At 49.4% G+C, this 12,557-nt stretch overlaps 1 protein-coding gene across 3 annotated transcripts in view; it reads right to left on the bottom strand.

Annotated features, from left to right (window-relative positions):
- The window catches only part of SPTBN5 (spectrin beta, non-erythrocytic 5), a 1,050,196-nt gene that overhangs the window by 643,065 nt on the left and 394,574 nt on the right, over nt 1–12,557 (bottom strand). For all 3 annotated transcript variants that reach the window (XR_011283950.1, XM_069638812.1, XM_069638811.1), the window contains exon 25: nt 1,235–1,367. Coding sequence is in view for 2 of the 3 variants with exons in the window: in XM_069638812.1 (XP_069494913.1) it covers nt 1,235–1,367 (133 nt within the window). In the remaining variant the exon portion in view is untranslated. The remainder of the gene's footprint in view (nt 1–1,234; nt 1,368–12,557) is intronic.

The raw sequence follows: 12,557 nt of genomic DNA on the forward strand, positions 1-12,557 counted from the left end.
GCTGCCATGGAATTGGAAGGCAGGACTCCGTATGGAGTCTCTCTTCCATTTCCATGGCGCTCACACTGGGATAGGAGCTGACAGGAGCTGCGGCGGTGAGTCCCCGCTGCCGCAATCAGGTAAGTGGGATGGGGGAAGTGAGAGGGGGGAAAAAGCAGAGACAGTGGGGGGAAGATGGTGGGCGGGGCAACTGGCCATCAAGTAGCTTGGAACGCAGGCTGACAGTAGAAGTGTGAGCCCGCATTCCGAGCTCCTTGATTGGCTGTCACCCCTGCCCAGGGTGCTAATGCTGATGAAATGTATTGTTGTGTTTTAATGCTCTAATTATTTTTTATTGTGAATTATTATATTTATTGCTGTCATTTCCTTTGTATATCTGTTATGGCATGCTGCCACAGGAGAGCATGTAGTGACTGACTGCCTGGGCAAAGAGAGGGAAGACATTCTATCACTGTTAATATTTTACATTCCTCAGGATCAGACCGAATCGCTTCAAGGGACAGTGCCCTCAGGTCTAAAGGGACCGTTCCCTGCTATGCGACAGGGATAAGTGGGGGAGACCAGGGCATCCTCCCCAAGATAGCCCGAGTCCATCATCCATTAGTGTGAGAGGCAACCAGCCCCCTTGATCATTCCACCTGTAGCTCCCAGAGCTAGGAAGGGGACCTCAGCAGAGTGACTATAGCTCCCCCCTTAAGGGCGAAGAGGAAAAGCAAGCTTTATTGATATTTTATTGATTTCATTTTCTAGGCACACAGAAGGAGGAAAACCTACAAGCTCTTAAGCAAGTCCAACATAAACTGTATTTCTCAACAAGATAGTGTGCAGGGGTCTTTAGCCCTTGGCTCTCTTTATGTTTTGGACTACAAATCCCTCCAGTCATAGTCAGCATAGTCAATGGCGAGGGATCATGGGAGTTGTAGTCCAACACATCTGGAGACCCAAAGGTTGGAGGCGCCTGCATTAGGAAGTGTTTTCAAACTATAACGTAGTGAGCAGAAAAACATATTCACTGGACTCCTATGCAATCGTGCCTTCTATGTATGCCTAGAATACATCACCCGTAGTTTCCATAGTAACAGCTGTCCAGAACGACTTGACTGGACGCAAGATGAGTAGATGGGAATGTGGGCCAATGTGAACCTCTAGTACCTGTCTATGTTGTTACCTTCCTGAGATGCAGTGGGACAGAAGAGACATCCAAGTTTGGGCAGCAGAGAAGTCAAAGACTCACCAGCACATGCTCGTAGTCATTGCCATATTCCTCGGAACCGGCCACCATCATCTGCTGGCGGATCCACTCCAGCAAATCGTTCGATTCCCTCAGGTACTCATGCAAGGTTAGAGTCTCCTCCAGTTTCTTGCTCCTGGCAATGGAGAATGAAAGAGATGGGAGAGGATTACCCAAAGATCTATCTATGTGTGAGCTCTACATGCTAGTAGCTTTCTAACTTTTTTTTAGGATCCTGCTCCAAGACAGAGTTGTCAGGGAAATGTGTCAGTCCCCCATTAATCAAACCCGATAATTAAACTGACATTTTAATTTATCATAGGAAAAAGGCTTCATTTGTGTAATCGGGAGATATGCATTTATTAAAAAAGCAAAAAACAACAGAAGATTTTGCAGCAATGATACTTTATTAGGCTAACTCCATATTTTTGTCTGCTAGCTTTCAAGACCCCATAGATCTCAGTTCTGATTGAGTGAGAGAATCCAAATAGCAGAGAAATTCAACCTAACCACATCAATTCCAGCAATCTTAATTTACACCACCCAGTGCAGTTTATGGAATTGGAAAATGCAATGGGAATATGTGTGCATCCCTCACTCTTAACAAACACTTGAACTCCTAAGCCCATCATTTGGAACGGTGAGCAATGTCTCGCTACTATTTATTCAGGGAATTTGGCAAAGGGCCTCATTATGAATTGGGCGGTATTCCAGCAGTAAATCTGCGGGAATACCACCCAATGAAATTTCCGTTAGGGCCACTTGGTCCAACAAGTTTACCGCCGGATTGCAAGTGGTAGTGGGGGTGTTAGACCCCATTAATTTGGAGTCCATAGGACTCCATGGGGATTTCAGTGCAATTACCGCAGCAGTAATTCTGACGATTTTGCTGATTTTTGGCAGAAAGTGGGAGGATTTACCTCCAGCATGATGTTGGGGGTAAATCCCACACTCCAGGGCCAAACGCGTAGTATGACGGAGCGAGAAAAGTGGCAGTAATTCCACACCACCATACTCGTAACAAGGCCCTTAACTAATGTTGCCACTCTCAGTTCAGTGCTAGATTCTTTGGCCATTAGATCTCCCTGATGAACCAAAGTGTTGTTTGTGTGAACAGTTCATTCACCCATTTATACAGGTTCATTCTCCCACGGGGGCCTGATGTCTCATGGACAGTCAAGGACAGTCAAGGAGGATGGTGCGGGCCCACCACACAAATGTATGAAGAGGTTTGTCAATAACCTCCCTAGGCTCTTACTTTGGAAGGGAAGTTTTGATATTGGGCCGCAATTGGATGGATTTTTGTGGGTCATCAGAATGTGATTTCCATAGGGGTTGATGATCGCATGCTTTACAATATCTCTGTCGTCGTAATTGAAATTGGGTCCTCCGTTTATGAACTTCACTGTCTCTCCTTGTGTTAGGTAGGCCATCCGCCGCTGCCATATTAATCCACTGCCTTACCACCATTAACTGCAGAGTCCCATATCGTTATGCGCATGCCTTAACCGGAAAGTTTCCCTGAGCACGCCAATAGATGCGGCTCGCTTCTCCGCTTCGGACGTAGTGCCTGCTTGGCATAAGCAAGTGTGATTTATACGAGCACCCGCCAGGCGAGACAGCTTCTGCAGGTAGAATTAGCAACATTCAGCTGACAGGCACTCCCTGAGCCGCAGAAGAACTTTAGTTGTAGTCAAAAACTGCTGAGTTGTACGAAATGCATCCAAGAATGTGTACTGGTTGTTGCAAAGTGTGTTCGCCAAGGTGTGCGGACCTGATCAGTATTTAAGAGCTGTCGCCTGAGAACCATGTAATTCACAACGCGACATAGTATACTGTTGCCGCTGTACGATGCATGGACCACCACCTTCCTTAGAACAGCCGGTGTGCATTACGGCATAGAAACCCTGCATCCCAGGAATGGGGGCAGCTGCGCCATATACAGTTTGATTGTTGGTGTGTGTTCTGTCTTGTGGATTGCTTGCACGCTGCTTTTCACTCACTGATCTACCGCAAGAGTCTGTGGCTGATTTTGCCACGACGCCTGGGACCACTTGCTGTTCAACAGTGCCGAGATGCCCGTGGCAAATGTGGCAATGCACTACATGGTCCCATGGCCCTGTAGTGCTCCAGAGGCTGCTTAGATGCCCTGGTGTATACTGCTGTACGCTTAACGTGCTTGGGCCGACGGGTCTGAAAGCCTCTGAGTGGCTCGGGACATTCAGGGGAAAGGTGCTGTTTCGAGATTGAGCCACATGGTTTTTATTTTTTATTTATTTATTTAGATTTGTAAAGCGCACTAACAGCCCATGGGCATCGAGGCGCTTTTTCAAGAGAGTGTCTTAGTTAAAGGAAGGTTACTTTTTTAGCAGCTCATCACTGAAGTTCAAATATTTACTGAAAAATATCAAGTAAATATTTGCAGTGTTGATCCAATATTCTGAGAGCCTTGTTCAGGAGCTCTTGTGTCTGAGGCGGGTCAGACTCCGTCAACAGCTCATGTGATAGGCATCACCTCAAAAATCATAAATGATGTGAAACCCTACCTATTACCAAAGAACCGCCTCAACATTGCCAGAGCCACAATAGGTGCAAAACTGGACTATTGCAACGTCCTACTCCTTGGCACGTCCACAAACAACATCAACCGACTGCGGATAGCACAAAACAACGTCCTCAGAGCTGCTCTCAGAATTACCAGGAGAGAGCACATCACTCAGGCAAGAAGAGACGCCCACTGGCTCCCAGTCAAAGAGTGTATAACATTCAAAGCCCTCACCATCACACACAGATGCATCTCCCAAACTGCTCCAGCTTAGCTAGTAGGAAGAATACACCTAGCACCAACCCACAGACCAAAACACAACAAATATTCACACCAACTCTCAGTCCCAGCCTTCTACAGAGCAAAAGCTGGCGGTACCAGCTTTGAAGTCCTAGCCCCTAAAGCATGGAACTCGCTACCACCCTGCCTAAGGAGTGAGGAATCACTCTCTTTGTTCAGAAAATCCTTGAAAACAAAGTTGTTTAACTAAATCGTATTATTACCTTGCACTGCCTCCAACATTGTTCCTCTGTAACCTTGGAACACCTGCTCGACAATGTTATACATATCTACTGTAACCAATGTTTGTTAACATGTACTAGGTTGAATATTCTGTAAAGGCGCCACGATGCCTCCGGGCCGCTGGGCGCTTGACAAATCCAAATAAATAAATAAATAGGCAGATTCGCCGCCAATCAAATCCTATAACCACGGCATGATGGCCACTCTGCTCACCACCTCGGACATTGCTTAAGACAAGATTCTCTAATTCATCTCCAACTCTCGCCACATTGGCGGGCTCCAGACCAGGTTTCTTCTGCTCCCGCTCAAGCCTCGGTCCAATCAAATCCAACAGAAATGAGATGTTCCTTTATGACGTGGCCAGGTAGCAAACATCTGGCCTGGGCTGGCATTCTCCCAGGGTGTAGAAGGAGAGGAAAGGACGCTTGAATTACAATTTGGAGACCTTCTTAATGTCTATGAAGCTGATCACTGGACGGGAGGGGAGTGCTTTATAGTGGTCACGTTAAATTATGTGCATTTTAACCATGACGAAAAAAGTAGGCTATTAGACCACGAAGAGAGGGTGCCTTCCAAATTTTGCCATTAAATCCAGTCTGCCTATTACATCCAAAGCCTGCTTTGTGGGGGTGAAACCTGAATACGCCCATATTCAGAGGGTTGTAGCCAGCTTTTACCTGCACTCTACCCTCAGTGTGAAATCCTCCATGATTGGATTTCGTGGGTACACATTTGCAGGGCAGCAATCAAATCTAGGCACTCATCAAGTAAGGTGTTAGCTTAACGTGGGTCTCAATAGATGAGCTGCATAGGTACCCGGGCTGCTGAGATTAGTGGGTGGTAAGTTTGGTGGCAACGGTAAATTCCTGAATACTGCATGCTTTATCGCTCCGGCAAATTATGAGTTTCCTTTTAGGAACTCTTCAGAGTTTCCTTTCAGAACTTCAATTCCTGCCTCTGTTGTGTGGCAGTAATTAACTGCACACAAAAGCATTAATGGATGAGATATTACTGCATGTGCTAATGCCGCAAGCGGTAATATGACATTTTCCATTGGAGTTGTATGGAACTCCAAAAGGGGAACAACTTCAGCATCTGGACGACTCTGAATTACGCTTGCCCTCCAGGTTACTGCATGTGGTAATGGCACTATCCTTTGAGCCTCATTACGGGTTTGCCGGTAACCCGCCTTACGATTACCATCGCCCGATAGCCCAGCGTTACGGGGATATAACAGGTGCCGGCAGCTGCGGTAAGTTCCCATTCCATGGATTGCCCCAATCACCGGCACCGAAGTACCACTGCCATGAATGGGGTAATTCTTAGCCGGTAGGGGCTTGAATTCCAGTCAGGTCAGGCAAGCCAGTTGTTCACTGTCCCTACCAGCAAACTCAGAGTGCGCCAGTCCACTAAAAATGCTGCATCCGGTATTACCAGCAGTTCTGCTGACATTGTTGCTGACACTCATAATGAGGCGCTTTAGCTGTGTTTCTGGAGGAAATACTGGTAAGCCCCTAATCAGGCTCTCGATGTAGCCATGTTCAAACGCCTTTCTAGGAACTTCACTAGTCTCCTTGCCTGAGAGTCCTGGGAAAGACAATGGCCCTCATTACGAGGTTGGAGGTAACCATGCCTCATTTAGTGGCATGGTTGCCTCCTTAGCGCATACCGGGCCCGGGTTCCTCAAATGAGGACTTACTAGGCCATGCCAACCTTGGCAGACCCGGTAATTCCTCGTCCGAGGAACCCAGATCCGGTCCATCCCCATTCCCATTCGAGCCCCCATAGGGCTCAATGGGAATGGGGAAGGAGCTAACAATGGGCCCGTTTATAACGGGCCCGTTGTTAGCTCCCTGGCCTCCTCGCGGGACCCAGTAAGGACGGGTCCCGCGAGGAGATCTCGCAATAGGGCGGAATGGTTTTACCGGCACCTGCACCATTACCGGTGCCGGAAAAACCCATTCCGCCAACCTTGTAATGAGGGCCAATGGCAAAATAACACTCATGATGGAGGCGGAAAAAGATCCTGAATCCCTGGCCTGAGCCTTTCGGTGGCAAAATTGACGAAGGGGCTTTAAAGATACTTAAGACCCACTAAAACAAGAATGGATCCGTTAGACACAAAGGCCCTAACTAAACAATGGACTCAATCGGGAATCAAGTCCCAAAGGCCCTGCCCACACAGACTAACCTTTAAAAGCACACATTTCTCCGGTGCCAACATGCGTCGTCTTGCCTATGCGCATAACGTGCCTGCACCCAGGACACGGCCTGCACGCTATTAAGACTATGACATATTATACCTGTTAAAAGAAAACATTTTTAACTGTTCGGTGGCAGCAGAATTTTTTTAGTGCACGCTTTTAAACCTGTAAAAAACATCTGCACAATCAGGATTTTCTGATAATTTGCCTCAATTTAATTCTGATCAGCCTTCAAAACAGGGGTGCCTCACTTTCATGATCTTATATATATTTAAAAACCAATTTAAAATCAATTTGATAAAGCAACACCCTGCTCAGATCCTCAAGAGACATCTGCCCCTCATGCCATCGAATCTTCCTTCCTTGAATATCAATACCCTCTTGGCACGGGCATGGCTTTACCCCCTGCTCAGAACCTAAAGAGGCATATGCCCCTCATGCCATCGAATCTTCCTTCCTTGAATGTCAAAGCCCGCCACTGCATGGGCATGGCTTTACCCCCGCTCAGATCCTCAAGTGGCATATGCCCCTCATGCCATCGAATCCTCCTTCCATGAATATCGATGCCCACATTGCACGGGCATGGCCTTACCTCCTGAAACTCAAGTGACATCTGCCCATCATGCCATCGACTCTTCCTTCCATGAATATCGATGCCCGCATTGCACTGGCATGGCTTTACCCCCTGCTCAGATACTCAAGAGACATCTGCCCCTCATGCCATCGAATCTCTCTTCCATGAATATCGATGCCAGCATTGCACTGGCATGGCTTTACCCCCTGCTCAGATACTCAAGTGACATCTGCCCCTCATGCCATCGAATCTCTCTTCCATGAATATCGATACCCGCTTTGCATGGGCATGGCTTTTAAACTGGGGCTGGGTCTTGGCAGGTCTCAATATGCACGTGTTGCTGCAGGTGCAAGTTACCCATCAGCATGTGCCCCGCAACACGTGGTCTTCTAGAACATGCACATGTGAATTCTGGCTCAGCGGGGTATGGTCCTACTTTTTGGACGTGTAGTAAACAGATGATTAGGGTTACACCTTAAGGTTCAACATAGTTCCCAGCCCGGGGTAACTGAGGCCTGCAGGGCTGTTTCAACATTAAGGTGATGACACGGCGCATGGCACAGAGATGAAACCCATGTCATGGGCTGCCACAGTGCCCTCAGCTGCGTATGTAAAATGTTTGAAGCATTTAATCAGCCAGCAGAGTTCAGGCGTTCACGTGATCATAGTCGCGCTATGAGCCCTCCCTTCAGCTTAGATGTTCTTTGTGCTGGGCCGGTTATTTCGGGGGTGCTGACAGATGCGCTGCTAAAGAACCTAACAAAGAAAACAGCACTAATGTTGCACTGTTTTGGATACACTCCTGCACTTTGTGGTTTGGAGCGACTGAGCATTGAACGCCTCACATTATGTTGGAGTTCCGCCCGCCCCCCATTATCCTAGGGCTCACATTTGTGTTTCTAACTGCACCAGGGTTCTAGCCTGCAACTGCGCTGAATCTGAGATAAACGTTGTCACCTGGGTGGCTCTCCAGACTGACTCCCATGATACCTCACCATTGACTGCTGCCCAGGGCTGATGGGAACTGTAGTCCAAAACATCAGGAGAGCCAAGACTATGCAGACCCGTGTGCAGGATCTAAAGCACTGGGCTGTTGTGATGAGGGGGCAGGGCAGAAAGCCCCGCTCTTATAGTGTCTGGGTAAATACTTTTGTTTTTTTGCTGGCTTGCTAGCCTAGTGTGAACCCTGCCCTGTGGCCTGGGATCATCGGGGAGGGTGCGTGGCGGAAGAGGAGCGCCCATCCTCACTTCTAGCCAACATATTTCATGAAGGAGAGTGTGGTATGTCTAAGGGTTTGATTCAGGCTGGAATTGGGGCGCGTGTGACATCTTTTAAAAGTGAACATTGCCCCACTTTGAGTTAGGCTCTTCTTTTTAGTTTGGGCTATGAGATGGCACTGTAGCACCACCTAAAAGTCAAAACCAAATGCAGAGGAATTTGGAAAGATGGGAGGTAGGATGTGAATGTCATAACTTGCGGTTGGTTGCCACACCCTCTAACGCTCTCCCAGTACTGGGGCTTCAGAGGATGGCGTCACCTTTGGTGCCTCTGGAAGAATCTATAAGCCCCAAGAGACTCAGCGCACTGGCACATATGCGCGCAACCTTCTGGAGCGTCCTGTGGATGTTGCGAGGCCCAATAAAGATGGCCGCAGGAGAGCCAACTACACTGGACAACGTTGGTGTGTCTGTCCAGTTGTTTTGCGTTTTTGTGTATCAGTACACCCGGTCACTGACACTTTGGCTCTGCTGTTGGACTTGTCTTGCCTGTGTGTTTGGTGCCTTATTCTGGTTTCTCTTTTAGACTACGACCTGCTCTTGCCCCTGGATGCCTTTGGATTGCTGATTTTTGCTGTGTTCCCCACTATCTGTTTTCTGGAACTTTTGCTGGTGTGACCTGTGGCAGGGAACTATTGGGATTTCTGGACTTTCCCTAGAAAGGACATAGTAGGGCGGAACCAGTGCCTTTTGATCGACCAGTGCAGCGGCCCTTGTGCGCTTCCTTAGTTGCGCCCTTGTGCCTCATGGGTTGGGCCCTTTGTATTTGTTTCTTATTTGTACCCTTATGCTGGCAGGGCAGTTGTTCGGGCTTTTGGACTTCTGTAAGAATCGCTGCTACCCTGGACTTCCCGTCACCTTGGAAACCATGTGATTTTTGACACAACGTACTGGGGAATTTCTGGACCCTTTGGGATTGGGAGGTGGTACTGTCTCCTATTCTGGGGGTGGTCATTTCTTTCTTTGAAATATCTATATTAGAATCAACTTTGTAAGGTTGTGGCGACTTATTTTGCAGATTTGAACCATCGGGTCCTGACAGTTAAGCGAGACACATAGCGTGTGGTTGGGCTTGTTTTTTTTGCCCACACATTGACCGCCCATGACCATGCCAATGCCTATTCCCAATCCCACCCACCTGCTTGCCCTCCCACACAAAAGACACATAATCCCACGATTTCTGAGCTACTTCTATCATGCAGTAACATCAAACCATGGGCTTTAATGGGGTAGCCATTGTTATTTCTTAACAGTTTTCTGAAAGTAAATGGCTTAATTGCAACTGTAAAACAGCTATTAATATAATAAAAATGTGTTAGCCAAGGTGACGGCAAGTAGTCCAGGGTAGCAGAGATTCTTACAGAAGTCCAAAAGCCAGAACAACCCCCCTGCCAGCACAAGGGAAAAAGGGGCCTTCAGTCATTTTATTTGTAAGGAATATGTGTATCCTCACATTTGTTCCTTGCATTGAAATACTGTTAAAACAAGGATTGACAAAACCAGCAGCTTGGCTCTTTTATAGTGCCTGGCAAATGCCTATTCCCTATCAACACAAAAGCCAAAATATATCTTGGTCAATGCTTGTTAAATCTGGGACACCCCTATGAATGAATAGTTCACTGCTTCTATGAATGAAGCCAGGGTCACTCTAGTTGCTTTGGAAAGCAAGTCCTTGCCATTAGTTTAGTTTATTTTAGTTTAAAGCATTTGTAAAACGCAAAACCTTGGACCCGTGGGCATTAGGGCACTGACAAACACAAAAGCAAAAGCTCAGAGAGAAGACACCTGAAGGGCAAAGCCCAAAAAGGGAAGGGAACAGTTTAAGAAAATAGCCACGTTTTCAATTTTCTTTTGCAGGCTTCTACATTAAGCTGGTCTCTGAGGTCTGAAGGAAGATTATTCCAGGCTGTAGGTGCAGAGAGGTAAAAGACTCCCCTTTTTGGCCCTTCTAGTTCGACTTCTAGGGAGCATAAGATGTTTCTGGTTACTAGATCTTAATGATCGGCTTTTTACTTTTTCCACTATGAGTTGCTTCAAATAGCTTGGCATAGTACCCTGAATACACTTAAAAGTAATCACTAAAAGTCGATAACGGAGGGCCACCAGGGGGTGCACAGGCAATGGCTGCCTGATTCCCGAGCTCTCGCCAAAGCCAGGTCGCAACGGGGATTGAGCCACCCCCCCCGAGAACCGCCAAGGAGAACAAAAGAGCCTGAGCGGGCAGTGAACCCCCGGCGCCCCCCGTGAGAGAAACAGCGATGTTCGGGGACCCCCGAAAGGCGGAGAACCAGAACCGCGGCCTCAGCAGCGAAGACGCCACGGGGGACCTGAGCGGCCGCGGGGCCGGAGGAGGAGCTGAGGCCCGCCGAACCTGGGGGACTGCGTGGGAGGGACCGGCCCCCGCCTCCGTCGTGACTGGCATCCAGCCCCTAAGTGAGTGGACCATAGAACGGGGAAACCGAACCCCCTGCGGACCGGGCACACAACACCTGATCGAGACGGCGGCCTCCCTACACTTCATCCGCGTGGGCGGAGACCCATGCACGGATAGGAGGAAGGCGTATTCCCCCGGACCAGGTCCTGGAGAAGAAGGGGTGGCGACGCTGGGGTCGGGAATCCCCCCTCCGCCACCACGCCTGCCAGCACCGAGAGGCGACCAGCATTTCGGCACTGGGCGAGGGGACCCTCGAGTCCGCACCGCTGCACACCACGGGAGGAGCGCCCCCCTCCCCTCTTCCTCCGCCAGGGACCGGCTCCCGACCCCACGACCAGAGGAGGAACAGACAGCAGGAGAGTGGGCTCGGACGGGCCCCCGCCAGTATCATAAACAGGACGGGACCCCTCCGCGGCAAACAAAGCAACCTCCCCTCCCCAGAGTGCACAGAAGACGCCGAAGGCCCTGGAGCATCTGCACTGGGTGCGAGGCCCCTGCCAGAAGTCGGCGGGGCGTGTGCCCGCCCGGTAGCGATCCCCCAAGAGCCGCGAAGGACCACCGAAGCGAGAGGGGGGTGGTCCCTGTTTGCCCGAGGGTGCCTCCACCAACACAGCACTGGCCGGCCTATGAGGTGATCCCGTGGCCCCCACAGAACCGAGGCATACCCTACGGCGAGCCCGGGGGGTAACCAGATGAACTGGCAAAAGAATCTACAAAAATATTGTTACCAAGAGGCAGGACCCCACAACAATGGCCCGTCCCACGACAGAGAAATGGCCCACTTGGAAGCCTCGGCACCCTCAACGGCGGCAATGGAGAGGGGCTTCGCCTCAATTCTACAGGAGATAAGGGACATGCGCTCCGACATAGCCCAAAAATTCGAAAAAATGGATCAACGGGTTGACAAAATCGAGGACAAAGTCGAGGACAGGCTCCTTCAGATTGAAACCAACCAATCGTCATCAGCAATCCTAGAGGTAGAGACAAATATGAGGCTATCTGCCCTTTCAGAAGAGGGAGGAGTAGAGGTCGAGACAAATAGACGATTTGAAAACAGGGAACGGAGGAACAACCTTAGATTTTTCGGGGTCCCCGAGGCGGAGGGGGAGATGGAGAGAGAGGTCACTTGAGTGGTGCGAGACATTATTGCCCTCCTCTTTGAGGAAGAGATGACTACTGAACTCACTTTTGATCGGGTGCACAGAGCAGGAGGACAGGCAGGGGGACCCCGGTCGATTCTGGCCTGGTTCCATTACTACTCGGAAAAGACACGGGTGCTGGAGGCCGCCAGGAAAGCTCTGGTGATTACCTACAACAATTCCCAGGTCTCCATTTTTCAGGACCTCTCCGCATATACACTGGCCAAACATAGGATATGCCGCCCCCTCACTCATCTGCTGGAAGAGAAGGGGGTACGATACAGATGGGGCTACCCCTTCTCCCTAGCCTTCGAATACCTGGGCCAGCGGACGAGCCCTCCAGGACTACGTGAAGGAACCGACCCCCCGAAGGGGACCAACAGGGTCGGATCAGGGCGGAGCAAATGACCCAGGGCCGTCGGGTAGAAGAAGAAAAAAGACCAGCGCAAGGAAATTTAGAAAAATGAACACGCCTTTTCTGGTGAAGGAAGGAGAGCGAAACGACTCTGAGGTCCGAGAATGAGGAACACAGAGACGATCGGAGCGACTTGACCACTTGCAGGTCGGAATCTGAAGAATTGGAGTTTAAGCCGAAACTAGAGTCCCCTTGAAAAGCAAGTAAAGCGGGGG

The sequence above is a fragment of the Ambystoma mexicanum genome, chromosome 14 (assembly GCF_040938575.1).
Source record: "Ambystoma mexicanum isolate Mex_15411 chromosome 14, UKY_AmexF1_1, whole genome shotgun sequence".
NCBI lineage: Eukaryota > Metazoa > Chordata > Amphibia > Caudata > Ambystomatidae > Ambystoma > Ambystoma mexicanum.